A 14,411-nucleotide genomic window follows, 5' to 3' on the forward strand; every position below is an offset into this window, starting at 1 on the left:
TTCATTAGTCTGATTTGGGGACTGTAATGAGAATGCATGCTTCTGGATGGAATTCCCACTTGACACGGTGCCGGGTTCAGTACACAGATAACAGAACACTGCAGATCTGACTTCTAGTCATTAGTTCAATTTGTGGGAAAAGGAGGTGTGGCCCTAACATACAGCAAGGCTCAGAGCACAGAACAGTTCTAAAGGTGGATGGATAACAGGTATTTGGCAAGTCGTAACTGTTAATTATCAAAGTCACATTACTGAGTGGTCTATGGCACTTGACTTTGAATATGAGCACTGTTTAATGACTACTTGAGAAAAAGGAGAGAAGCAGATTTGGTGCTTAATTGAAATGTAGTTATTTCATTCCTCTGCTTAAAAGAAAGTCAATTACTCCCCCAAAACCTGTAAAACACCTAAGCTGATCCCTGTCAGTGTAACCAAATCTCCTTCCCAGTCTAGACCTCACTCACCCTCTCACTCTACACACATTGAAAGGACAGCCCTCCTCTGCTTCTGTCTATTATCCAGGGCATCTCCTCCTTGGAGTATCTCTTTATTCTTTATTGTCTGCCTGCCCATTTATACTTATTCAAAGCCCCTGGGAGGCAGAGGCCGAGTGCTCTTTTTCTTTGTTCTCCAGGACTCAGCACATAGTAGGTGGTGTTCTGGGGGCACTTTAAACAGCTCCAAATCCACCTTATAGTTATATAAACCCTCAGGTTAGAAACGGTGTTCATTTATTCATTATAATTGAGTGCTCACTGATTTTTCTGGAACTATTTGAAGAGAGCAAAAGTTTTCCTGATAACTCACCCCAAATGCCAAGTTCTTCCTCCCTCCCTCATGTTTCTAAATCCCGCCCTCCTCCGGTGACCCTCCTGTTTGAGGATCCACTGTGCGCCCCCCCCACCCCTAGTCTCTGTGCCTCCCCCCAGCCCACTGCAACTGTATCAGCAGCAGCTGTGGTCGCTCACGCCATCCGGAGCCCTTTCATGTACAATATGCCATTTGATCCTTCACCGGAACCATATGAGATAGACGGGCAGACATCTTACACTGTTCCTACAGATAAACAAAGCAGAGTTCATTAGCTCTGCCTGAGGTCAGACAGGTCATTAGCGTGAAACAAGACAAAAACCTGGGGGCCCCATTTCCAGCTCAGGTCTCTCTACTTCTACACAAGGGCCCGAGATCTCTCATCTGCTCAGGTATTTGATGAGAACCTCTTAAGTGCCAGAGACTGGACTGGGCTCCTGAGGCAACAGGGAGCTCAGTAAGACAAGAGTCCAACCCTGGAGTGAGAGGTATGACAAATGCCATGGGAGAACCACAGGTACTACACTTGTAGGAGTTTCAAAACTGAAGAAAGGTCACCACCCTTCTCCAAATTCTACAATGACTACTGTTCATGCCACAGGAATTGCTAACACTCCCTACTACCCAGGACTGTTCTCCATAGCATATAAATCAGAACAGACCTCTGATGGAAGGCAGGACTCTCATAACTTCCTGCATCCCCAAAGCATCTCCCATGCAGGAGGACACATGACGTGATGGCGCCACATCTCAGGCAGACTCAGGTTCTAAAGCCCGTGGAGGGGGGAAGATCATCTATCATTGATACACCCTTGAAAAACCCTTAAAACACCAGCAAAGGTTTTTCATGCACACGTGTTCTCTTTCTCTCTCTCTCTCTCTCTCTCAATGATTCCTGTAGGGCCAGTTTTTCCTTTGGTGTTAGGACAGATCAATTTCATGTTTTGTTGTTGTCGTTGTTTTGTATTTTGAATTTTTAGTTCAGGACCTGATGAAGTAGTTCCCATGCACATTGGGCACAGGGGCTAGGAAATATATCTATCTCTGAAGACCAAAGTCATCCTCAGTTGTCTGAGATATACAAACTTCAAAAGGCAAATGGGAAAGGGGGCTTTTATTTCCTGCATACTTTCATTTCACACACATTCCAGGGCATGTGCTCGCTGGATAGAATGGTGAGCTAAATCCTTTTGTTACTTAAATTACTTCTCTTGTGTTCTTCCTTTCTTTCTTTTAATTATTAGCATTGCTGTTGCTATAATTTTTTATTTTGCTTATTGCCAAGCATGCACAGCTGAACACAGGTTAAGACATAGGTAGGCATTTTCTCCACTGTAAATTTTTAGCCTCTTCTATAGACTAAGTCTCTAGGAGGAGATCTGTCTGAATAATGTTAAATGCATGTGGTTGTTCCATAAATATTCCTTAATTCAATTCATATACTAATTAAGCACCGATTGTACGCCATATAACCTGCATTAAGTACTAGGGAAAACAAGAGTCAGCCCCAGAGGCCTCATAGTAAGGGGAGAAAAATATGAACAAAGTCATCTCATGGCCATGTAACAGTTGGATATACAAGGCAAGATGGGCCTGGACAGGGCAGGGGAGGCTTACGGAAATGACCCCCCCCCAGGATGCTCCTCATGACTCCCTCCCTCACCTGCAGGCCCTAATTCAAGTGTCACATTCCCAGTGGGCCCCCGCCTCAGCCCCATTTAAAACTGTAAACTGCTCCCCCTCTTCCACCACACATACTCTAGCACTTAGTTCCTTCTGATCACATCTTGTTTTCTTTCTCTTTTTGCAGGGGGGGGGGGCTGTGTCAGGTCTTTAGTTGCAGCACGCGGGATCTTCATTGCGGCGAACAGGCTTCTCTCTAGTTGTGGCGCACGGGCTCCAGAGTGCGTGGGCTCTGTAGTTTGCGGCATGTGGGCTCTACAGTTGAGGTACATGGGCTTAGCTGCCCCGCGGCATGTGGGATCTTAGTTCCCCAACCAGGGATCAAACCTGCGTCCCCTGCATTGGAAGGCAGATTCTTAACCACTGGACCACCGGAGAAGTCCCATCTCTTATTTATTTTACTCTCCATCTTTTTCCTTCCATGAGAAGATCAGCCCCACGAAGGCAGGGATTTCTGTCTGTTTTGTTCACTGTTGAACTTTGGCCTTAGAATAGCACCGAACACATAGCAGGATTTGGTAAGTCTTCAAAAAGCAGCCTTCCTGACCATCCTAAAGGGCAGCTGACCGAGCTCTCCATCTCTTCGCCCTCCTTTCTTTTCCTTCACAGCCATTATCAAGAACTGAAGTTACCTTTTCTTTTAAAGTTTGTTTACTTATTTTTCTCTCACCCCTCACACGGACAGAAGCTTCACAGTAAGAGGGAGTTTTTCGTCTGCTTTGTTCATTGTGGTGTCCCCAGCACTCTAAATAGAACCTGGCACTGTTTGTTACTTTGATAAATTTTCGTTGAATGAATGACCATCATCCCCATGCCTGTGGCTCATGTCCACTGATCACGCAGCCCATGCCAGGCAGGTTTCACTATATTCTCTCTCCCAATCCTCACAACAACCTGATGAGGTGTGTGCTATTATTATTCTCATTTTATACAGGAGGAAGCACAGACTGTACCTTGCCCAAGGGCACAAACTACCAAAGAGAAGAGCCAGCTATTAATGGCAAGCCATGCAACTTGAGCTTTGCTTTTAATCATTGTTCTACTGACTCGACGGAAGCTGCACTGTGGGACAACAGGGCCACCATCGCATCAGGTCTACTGTGGTGGCTTCCTCATCAGCTGGCCCCTCTAAGCCCCCTCCTGCCACTGCCAGGCCATTCTCCACACTAAAGCCAGAATGACATTTTCCAATAGCAAAACGAATCACCTCACTCTTCTTTAAATCACTTCAATGGCGGTGGAGCATACCTGTTGGGGTCCCACTGGCAAAAGTGACCAATATTTGTAATAACCTCTAGAAGGATGACACTGTCATCTCTGAAAAAAATGACAGGGTATGAAGAAAAGGATGGACTTGGGAGAAATGCTCTACCTTCAAGATAATAACGAAAAAATTCTTATCTGGTTATGACAAATTGGCCTCTTCAGTAATTCAGAAATATGTGTGTAATATTTGATCAGAATCTCAAGTAGATGTGTTAAAATGGATTTACTTGGGCCCCACCCAAACACATTAATTCAGAATCTCTAGGGATGGGGTCAGGAAATCTACATTTTAACCAGTAATCTAGGTATCCCTTTGACATTCCTTCATGTAAACCTTTTCAAGTCTAAGATACCAGGCAAAGCACCTGCATGTTGGACGATACCATATAAACGATCAGTGTCAAGACAAGACCCAACTAGCTCTATTTTATGACCAATAAGGCCTCTTGTTCAACAGTAACGTTACATAACTTATGGATTCAAACCTGCCCTAACTCAGGTCACAGGTTTCAAAAACGTCCAAAGTTGGGCAGCTCATGCAACATGCAAGAAGCCAGAACTATCACATCTGGTAAAATCAACTCGCTTATGCCAGGTCAACAGTTTTAGTATAAGATATGTTCATTCCAAAAATTATTCCACTTCTTCCCTTTAAATATACCATCCTGCCATGTGTAGCTAGGAAATTAAGAAAAATAAACACAAAACACAAACCATGTTTTGCCCACAGCGTGCCAGTTGACTTCTGAGCTACTGCTGTGTGGGATTCAAAGGAAAGCAAATCTATTCAGGTCTTTTACCTCCTGAAAATTCCCATGGTCAGAGATGAGCTTTGTTAATGGGGAAGCTGAATGCTCATCCAACCTTCATTCCAAGATGCTGGCATTTTACCAGGCTTCCCTGACATTATCAGAACTGGTCCCTAAGTGAATTCATCTCTGGCCATGGGTGACAACTGACCCAATATTAGTTGTTGGCTCCTGTAGCTGAGAGAAGAGGAGGGTCTTACCAGGTACAGTCTTCCCTGCATCCAGGCTGTCCAGCTTGGCAGGGGCCCTCACCACACAGAGCAGCAATGGTATAAAAAAGAAATCTTGACAGAAGTCAGATAGTCTTGGGAACTACTTGGAAAGATATCGGATTTAATTGTGGTGCTACAGCAAATTTCTAATCTGAGCCATGTTATGTGGTTTAACAATTTTTTTTTTTGAAATTTCAGAAATGTATTTAAGTACTGACTTTTGGCTCTGGTTATTTTCAAGTGCTTCTATATAAACAAAAACAGTCTACCCTACACAAGACAGAAATTAACAGTGCTTTAGAAACAATGACTATGTATTATGAAATCCAAAGAAGCCTACAGAAGAAACAAAACATTTACAGAAAAGAACAGCCAGAGAAGTAAATTTTTCAAGATATTTCACAGATATAAAAACAATGTTTACTATGCACATGGAATTAGCAGGCCTGTGACATAAATTACTCTTTGCAGAGTCTATGTGATCTAGGCAATAAATAGGATCTATAAGAGGATCTATAAGAGGAACAAAGCAATCCCTGGTTAGATGTACTACGACAAATTAAGGGGAAGAAAGTGAGGTTATTCGAGTTCAGTAAAGTTTATTCAGCACTCACTAAAGTGAAACACAAACAAAAATATGGAGAAGAGCTCAGATACTGAAGGTTTCTAGTTTTCTAATTACAAACTACAGCTTTAAAGTGTAAAAATCACGAGGTTATTTACTTCTGATCAAACTTTCGAATTTCCTTACAAGTTCTTACGCTTTCACCTCTATACCATGCCAAAGAGAAGATTGTTTTCCTCGTCCCACCCAGATTCCCAAACTCTACTGCAGACCCTCTCAGCCATGAATCATGCAGTGACCCTCAAGACCCCCTGAACGTGCTGACAGTATCTGCCAATACACAGGACAAGGACAGCAGGGCAAGGAAGTGGCATTCCCTGGGATTTAAATAGGCCCCAGTGGTCAAATGAGAATAGCTAAAGATGTTAAAGATACCAAAAGCAGTATTCCATTCAGACTCCAAAATTTTAAGCAACTGGGAAAGCCAAAACAGGTATTAATGCTAGCATAAAAACCTTTTTAAAATTCAGTGTTTATTTGTCAAATACCAACTGCTTTTTCTTTTATTCCTTTCTGTTTCTGATCTTTGGAAAAACCACATCAGTATCAAATGTCACTTAGTTCTCATTCAAACAGAGGAAAGCAGACACAGCGGCTGTACCCGTGACTTAGCTGACCTGGGCCCTCAGTAAAAACAAACCTCTATAAATCACCAGATGTAAGCAATCGGGTAGTGATCACTGTAATTAATTGAACAGCTTTCCTGAAATTTACTGTACAATTTCAACCCTCCTAACACCCTTCCCAGATACAACTAACAATGGTGGTTTTTTTCTTAAATTGTTTAAAGGAGGAAAACATTTTAAACGTCAGTGGCTTAAATATATTTTTAAATTATTCAAGATTAAGGTGGTAGACTGTTTAATTTTAGAAATCAAACCATGCTCATCCTAAATGCTGTCTTTAAAGGCCAAAAGTTAACATTATTCCAAAACATCTCCACTGCATGAATATAAACACGTGATCTGCCCTAATAATACACAAAATTGAACACAATTTTACTCTTATCTGAAAACTCAGAACTGCAAAATAACATGCAATGATATTTCTAACTTCAATGACCTATTGAATTTTAACTGTATCAAATCGGTATTTTGATTTGATGTTTCTGGACCTTGATTTCTACTGCAGGCGCCACACTTAAAAGAGGATAAAAGAGGATACCTCAGTGCTTCATTACCAACTCCATTTCTCCTCCCCAAATAACTCCGATCATTCTCCACTAGGAACTGTGTAATACCGAATCCACAGATCCCATGCCAACCATTGAGTGATACCAGAATTTAAGTCCTAGTCACCATAATCAAATACATGTCCCTATGGGGTGAAGGCGGCTTCTCTGACTCTTGAAGGCCACAGCAGCAAGAACAGCATAGTGTAAGGGTTCTTGTTACAATGATACTTAAAATTTAGGAGCGAGAGAGAGAGGCTAGGAAACAAGTCAACCAGCTTAAAGGAAGCTTATTTTGCTTGTAAGATCTGTACTCTAGCCCATATGGAACTGCCCCCACCCCGGTCCCTGCAAACATACATTCAAAACCCTCCTAACGTTCACTTACAAGGAGAGAAGTGTGATATTTGCTGAGACTGGTCCTAGATTTGGAATGGTCTCCAATTCATTGCTGTTCAGTCTCCTATAAATGCCAAGAGAGAGAGAGAGAGAGAGAGAGAGAGAGAGAGAGAGAGAGAGAGAAGCAGATTATGCAATCTGTAATCCACAGAGGTGAAAACTTTACAAAATTATTTAAAGATCCCTCCCAAGTTAAAAGTTTTAAATAATTCACTGTAACCCAAAAGTTCTTTACAATTAAATACTGTGATGGGTAGTACATCTGGTTCAAACCTCAAGCAGAAAATAGCTGAACTCACACTTCTCGAAGGCTGTGAAGGTGGCTCATGGAACTTGCCTTGATGAAAGACAATCTGTTGTGACTTAAGTCCCTATGAAAAAACAAAAATAAAATTATAAGTAGTTTCCAAAAATCACTAATAATGCTTAATGATGTGCAAGACAGAGTGGATTTATGAACTCCTCTCAACACTAGGGACAGCATAAGAAATAATTGGTCCATCCTGTCCATAAACGAGAGGGCAAACTCCAAAATACAAACTCTGAGGACAAAGTTAGTTCAGGAGGCTGGCAGATTCAAATGCTCCAAGCCCGCAAATGTTTTAGGAGATGGTTTTTGGTCCAGGGTGAACAGATCCTTTGTGAACTGGTTGTTTGGCTTCACCCTCCCCATCCACTACCAACTCCTCACTTCCAACTTGATATGATGAAGTCATAGCTTATGAAAACTGGCTAATTAGTCAGGTTGCTGAAACTAAAACCTCTAAAGAAACCTTATTATCACAAAACTAAGCATCAGAGTCCTTATTACAGACAAATAAAGTAGAAATTCCTTTTCACACATATTTGTTTCCCTGGGTTAAGGCACCAAATTATTTAAAGTACTGCTCTGTGTGTGTGTGTGTGTGTGTGTGTGCGTGTGTGTGTGTGGTGAGCAGGTAGGAAACAACCCAAACTCTCTGCTTTCCTGAATTCTCCAAATCTCAGTATCTCAATATAATGTATAATTTAAACCACATCAACCACCTAACGAAGTTAAGTAGACTGTTCAGAAATCCGTGATCAGATTTCTTTTCAATTATTAAAATAAGCCTGCCTCTAACTCAGAGACTCAATATAACTTAGTAAACATTTCCATAGGACATCAACCAAACTCCTACGTATGCAGTATTCTAGGCTAGGATGTCAGGTCAGCATTGAGGATGAAAATGTGAAACAAAATCCGGCAAATACTTGGTTATATTGGTCAATACACTGACTAAGTGCCTTCAAACTGGTTTAAGGAAAATGAAATGGCTGAACAGCTACTGAAAACCAGGCTGCCCAACAGGATGGCTGAAAGCTCTCCCACTGAAAGAGGCATACCCACCCTTCCTAGATTAATTCCTTCAGTGTTTAAAAGTGAAGATTTTTTAATAACCGAAGTTAGAGATAACCAGACTTGATTGGAGAAAAGCAGGAACCATTTGCTATATACCAATACATAAGTATGCCTCCCGCAACAAAAAAAAAGGCAGAGAAATCACATCCAGAGAAGCGCAGTGTTACTTTGTGCACATCCATTAGGGTAACAATTAGAAATCAGAGATCCTTTCAGTCTTTGAATTTTTGTTTTGACAATAAACCTGGATTTCTCTATTTCACCTAAAAGGAAAAAAAAATTTTTGCAAAAGGTTTTATTTGAAACATGTTTGCCTAAAGACCTACCAGACAGTAACAGACATGAGCAGATTTGTTCCGGTAGAGTTATAACATGAAAAAAAATCTGGCACAGTCTTTAAACTATAAAAATCCTGCAATTACAACCACTGCTGTGCATGCTCCCCACGCTGGAACCAGACACTTTCCCTCACGGCCCAGCTCGCATCCATCTGGAGTTCATCAAGGAAACCATGGGCCCCACGGCTCACGTTAGGATTCAGACAAAACCTGTGTGCTTTTAGCACCCCAGACAGTCACAGATTTCCCACAGGCTTTAAAAAACAACCGTGGAAAAGAGGTCTTCACCTGGGAGGTAGCCTGAATCAACAGAAAGGCTCATTTGGACCCACTCAACTAAAGAACGTTGCATTAAGCCTACAACTGCATCCCCTATTGTTTCAAGTGTTCAGTGGAAAAGGGGCACCCATCTGGCATTTCCAGCTCACACAGGTGATTTTCTTTTTGATTAGAAAAAACAAAAATTCCACTTTTCATTTCATTTTAAGGATTATTTCTCAGGACAATCCCGTGAGGAAAAAAAATAAAAAGATTGCGTGCTTTAACTTTTTTTTTTTTTTTCTGACCAGTAACAACAAAAGACCTGTAAAATGAGAAACTGCGCCTTCAGAGAACAGGGCACATGCTGGGGACCCCTCACTTCTGATCCAGAAGCAGGAGCTGGCAACCTTAAATGTTTCAGTTACTGTGACACACTTCCATTCCAGAGCTGTGTGTACTATTAAAACCACATTATATGGGGGAGAAAAAAAAAATCATCCCTGAAGTGACTTTTACTGCTAAATACTTAAAGCCATGAAACTTTTAATGCACCTAAATTTAGATTTAATACAGTTTATGTTTCAGAAATGATTAAAGGATGCCACATTTTCCTAAATCTCCTTGTATTGTTTTTTATGGCTAGACCATTAAAAACAAATTCAACTTGTACAATGTCGATGTTTTCTTAAACCCCATTACATTCAATAAGGAAGGCAGATTCTTTGTTTTTAGAGTTCCAGTAATGAACACCTTCCCCAGAAACCTTTCCTAAAAACCTTTTTGTAATGAGGTTAATAAATGGGAAAGGTGGCGAGGCAGGGAGGTGTGAACTATTTACCCACAACTCAGCCGGCCAAACACTTGCAAACCAAACTCTACACAACAGAGAGAAGTCTCTTTTCCTGCATATTAACAAGCGAATAAATATATATGGAAAATAATTAATATACAACATTTGGTTCCAGCTCTCATTTTCTTCCTTTTAGCATTTGGAAATCTGACTTCCAAGTCAAATTTTAAAATGCAAATCCAGCACAGCTTCTTAATCAATCCCACTGGGGCCTGCAGAGCTGCTAATTCAGCAGAAATCTAGAAAGCTGAAAAACAAAAAGCCAAGCTGTAGCTGTTTTAAGACACTGATCCAAAGTGACTCATAAATCAGCCCGCTATGTTCAAGTTTTAGTCTGGAAAATATAGAAAAACAGCTGTGAAAACCATAAGGACTAATACCCCTAACCCGAGCCTCAATTTTGGTATGAACCAGAGGATTTATAACAGGCAGACACTAAAGAAGCCACACCAGCAGAAAGTACCTTCCAGACTTTTTTTTGCCTGAGCCCAGCTAACTTAAAGCTTTCTATGTGAGAAGACAAATAGTTCTGAAATTCCATTGAGATTTTAATAATACTTGAATCTCTTCTTGATAATTGGGCAACTTTTCCCTCTTTTGGCTAAGTAAACATATTCTAACTAGCACTCCTCTTTGGGTTCCCAACTCTTTGTAAGCACACACTCTAGATGTAAACTCAAGTCTGCTTTTAAAGGCAGTTGTAAGGAACGCTGCAAATAGTGACTGTTTTAAGAGCCACTTTCATTAAAGGATTAAAAGTTCCTTTTTGAAAAGAGAACTAACTACAATATGACTATTTTTCAGCTCAAACAATTCAACTTTTCACACATGGGATTCCTATGGCCATAAATTACAATGGAATAAACTGGAAAAAAAATACATACACACGTACATTAAACAGATTAAGTTTTTAACTTACCAATTCAACAAATGAAACAAAAGCTAGACACCAAACTTTTTCTGAAGAGTGCTCTCATGAAGTATTCCTAAGGAGAACTTTTACTTTCTTAATTACCTGAGGAAAAGGAAGTTAAGATATGGGGAAGAACAATATGCATTTTTCTACTTATTTCTGAACTCTGGGAACAGTCTACTTAAGACCTTTTCAAATTATGTAAAATGTAAGAAGCAGCTATCTTATGCCTCCTGCTCCAAATACCATGTTAAAGAGAAGTTAAAGCTCAACTCCACGTATTTTTCTGCTCCTTTCAAAGGTGGAGAAAGGAGACCTCTAGAGCTTCAGGCACAAACAAAAGAAACATTTACAATAAAGAATTTGGACCACATGGTTTGGTGACAACTACAAAGTCACACAAGTACAAGAATGACAGAGCTGTCCAATGAGTGATCACAGCAGGGTTTCTGACAACAGGCGTACTGCTTATTTGTACAAGTGGAACTTATTTTCGCATACATTTAAGGAACGTGGACTTGTATTAAGACAATTTACTGCTGGCGGAAATGTAATTAAAGATTGTGCTAACCAAATAAACTGTAATTTGTTTTTAGTGTGCCACCAAATTATCTGCAAAACAAAATCCTAATTAGGTCAGCTACTTTTAAGACAATGTTTGAATAGGTATCAAACCCCTTTTGGTTTAACTCAACTTCTAATCAAAAGCAATACAGTTTTTTTTAAGACATCCAATTTTTAAAAGAGACATTCACACACAAAAATATACTGCACACTGGCATGATCCGATAGGCCACTTAACATTGAGAAACTACTGAATATAAGTTAGATCTGGTGAATGATTCGAGCATTTCTAAACACACCCCAGGAAGCACTGTATTCTTTCTCTTTCTCATCCCTCTATTATTCATACATGTTCACCTCCAGTCATTCAAATGTTCAGTTCCATATGATGTCAATAGAGCCATTCACATCTCATGAATAAGGCAACATGACCTCCACAAGAGGCAATTGAACACAATTAGCCACAACTAATTGAAAGTCTTCCTGCTTTAGGTTAAAGCCCTTATCTCCTTCTTCAATTGTAATAAAAACTACTAAACAAGACATCCCATGATAAGAGATTACATATCAATCTAAAACTCTCTACTTCTACTTTTTTTTATTAAACTGAGGCATATTAACACAAAGAATATGCTTTTGATGGTCCACGATCCAAATAAAGACTTTGATGAGCACAGTGATTTAAAAACACAATTTCTTAAACTACCTGACCAAACTTCCTACCACTATTATTTGGATGTTAGGGCAGTCGACTAGAGTTGTTTCCAGAGTTTCAAATTTCCACTGCAGTTCTGCTACAGCCAAATCTAAGGATTAAGGATGGACTGCACTTTTGTTATTTTAACAGGACAGCTACTTTGAAAAAAAAGAAACACAAGTTTTGACTGTTTACATTTTGCACCAATCTTCCAATTTTAACAAAACGAGAGTGGGAGAGAATAAGATGACATTTGGAACTAAACTACATTTTCTTCCTCGTTCTGGCAGTTGGCAGTGATTTCAGGTTTTCGGACTTCACAACTAGCATCCAAAAACTTGCATAACAGCACCCAGAGCTCTCTCCCAAACCTTCTGGACCTGCTGGGAAGCTACAAAAATCACGCTCTCGGTTCTGAAACGACTCTAGCTCCTTCCCTTCCTTATCCATTGATCACTCTTGCCAACCGCTTACAGTTTGGTCGAAGAGGGGAATTTACTAACGCGAAATTAAGCCCAGGGTAAAGAACAACAAAAGGATGTCCACCACAGCTTGGACAGTGGCCGAACTCTGTAGCGGGGGCTTCCCAAACGAAAGGAGCATGTTCGATTACTAGTTGGGAACGCGAAAAGTGGCATGAACCTGTTAGAAACTATTGAGCCGCGGGATCATCCTCTCAAACTGAGAACTGCGAACTCAGGGCGGCAGCAGGTTACCAACTCTCCCGCCCCGGCCTGGCAGGGCGTGCATCTGAGCCCCCTTGGCGAGCTCCAGGCGCAGGACGTCGATTCTGCCCCTGGGAGTTGTCAGCGGCTGCATCCCCTCGCCCACCTGCGGCCGGGTGGGGCGCTCTCAGGGCCCACCTGCGCGGCCCGCCAGGCGCTGGGGGATGGAGGGAGACTGAGGCCCGGTCGGCTCCTTTTCCATCTCCGCGGAGAGCCGCTGGAGGTCTGGGCCAAGAGGAGGTGCCCTGGAAAAAGCTGCTGCGCGCCGAGCATCCTGGCCCCACGCCCGCAGTCCCGAATCTCGAGTGGCGCCCCCTCCGCCCTCAGGAAGAATACTTACAGCCGAGCGACCCAGGGCGGGAGCGGCTCGGGCAGACCCGACAGCCGCTGGCGACTGCAGTCCAGAAGGTCCCCGAGGCAGCGGCACGGAACGGGGCAGCGGTGCTCTGCGCCGACCCCAGAAGACGGCCCCAGGGCCCCGCGGCCGCCGCCCTCGGCCGGGCCCGCGCATCCCAGCACCGCGCACAGCAGCAATCCCAGAGCCGCCGCGGGCGCGCGGAGCCTCGGCGCGCCCATCGCGGTCCTGCAGTCCCTCGCTCTGACCCGGGATCCGCGCCGGCGCGCGCTCGGGGCCCTGCACCAACTTCCAGTCGGGAGTGGACGCCCGCGCTCGGGGCCGTGCGCGCGCGCCCTCCTCTAACGCTCCCAGGTAAACCCCTTTCTTTTAGTCCTGGCAGTAAAGCTCTTTCATGCCCCGGGGAAGCGAGAGGGAAACCGAAAAGAACGGCCAGCTGCGGCAGAGTTGCAGTGGGAGCAGCGTCCGCGCGCCAAGGCCGCTCCTCGCCCGCAAAAGAAACTTTTTCGCCTCCTCCCCGCGGCGGAGCGCCAACTCCCCGCGCGGCGGAGCCGAGGGGCGGGGCTGCCAAGGCCCGCACGAGCCCATTGGCCCGCCGGGCGCTTCGCCCCCGTGGCCACGTGACAATAACAAGGCTCCCGCCCCGGGTTGGAGCGCTGAGAAAGCGGAGCTGAGATTGTAGGAAATTCGGAGTTACATTTTCCAGCCTCTCGGGCCAGAAGTCTCCACTACGTCCTGGGAAACATATATCAAATGGAGTTGAAGAGAAAAAGGGAGTGAGCAACCAAGTGAGCAAATATTAGGCCAGCTCTCGGAGTTGGAGGTATTTGGGGGCACTTCAGGGGAGTGAAGTTAGTTCTGTTATTAGGAAACCTTGCATTCCAAATTTTAAAATAAGTATAAATTATCGTATTATTCACAGAGGAAACAATGGTTTAAATAAAAATACAGTTGTTGTTTTTTTTAACATTAACGCTGGTCGCGTTTTTTCCGTATGTCAGCTCCAAAAGTAAAAAGAGTAATAAAATGAAAAAGTCATGGTATTGGAAATGGTATATTGAGTTACAAATAGCCAGCGTTAGTGCATTGGATAGAGCTGGGGGGAAATTATGGGAAATGACCTTCTAATATACCGCGATGGCAATCATAGATCGCACGCAGTAGGTAAAAATAATAAAAGTAGTCACCATAATATTTCAAAGCCAAATGAAAACAGGGACCTTGCAGGAAAAATTAATATATGCACCATGGTCCACCTGTGCCTTGAGGGATGACAAATCCTGATTGAGATGCTACCAGGCTAGAAGTAGTACTTGCTGGATCCCTCCGCCAGGGGAGGATTCAGGCCTACA

The 14,411-nt window shown here is 42.8% G+C and overlaps 1 protein-coding gene across 1 annotated transcript in view; it reads right to left on the reverse strand.

Annotated features, from left to right (window-relative positions):
* Nucleotides 1-13,582, reverse strand: part of LRIG3 (leucine rich repeats and immunoglobulin like domains 3) — a 46,886-nt gene extending 33,304 nt beyond the window's left edge. The window contains exons 1-3 of the mRNA XM_082634742.1: nucleotides 13,045-13,582; nucleotides 7,275-7,346; nucleotides 6,965-7,039 (exon numbers count right to left, since the gene is read on the reverse strand). Of these exons, the coding sequence (XP_082490868.1) occupies nucleotides 6,965-7,039; nucleotides 7,275-7,346; nucleotides 13,045-13,280 (383 nt within the window). The 5' untranslated portion in view covers nucleotides 13,281-13,582. The remainder of the gene's footprint in view (nucleotides 1-6,964; nucleotides 7,040-7,274; nucleotides 7,347-13,044) is intronic.
* Nucleotides 13,583-14,411: the final 829 nt, after the last annotated feature.

This window comes from Mesoplodon mirus (genome assembly GCF_964341445.2).
Source record: "Mesoplodon mirus genome assembly, chromosome: 11".
Lineage (NCBI taxonomy): Eukaryota > Metazoa > Chordata > Mammalia > Artiodactyla > Ziphiidae > Mesoplodon > Mesoplodon mirus.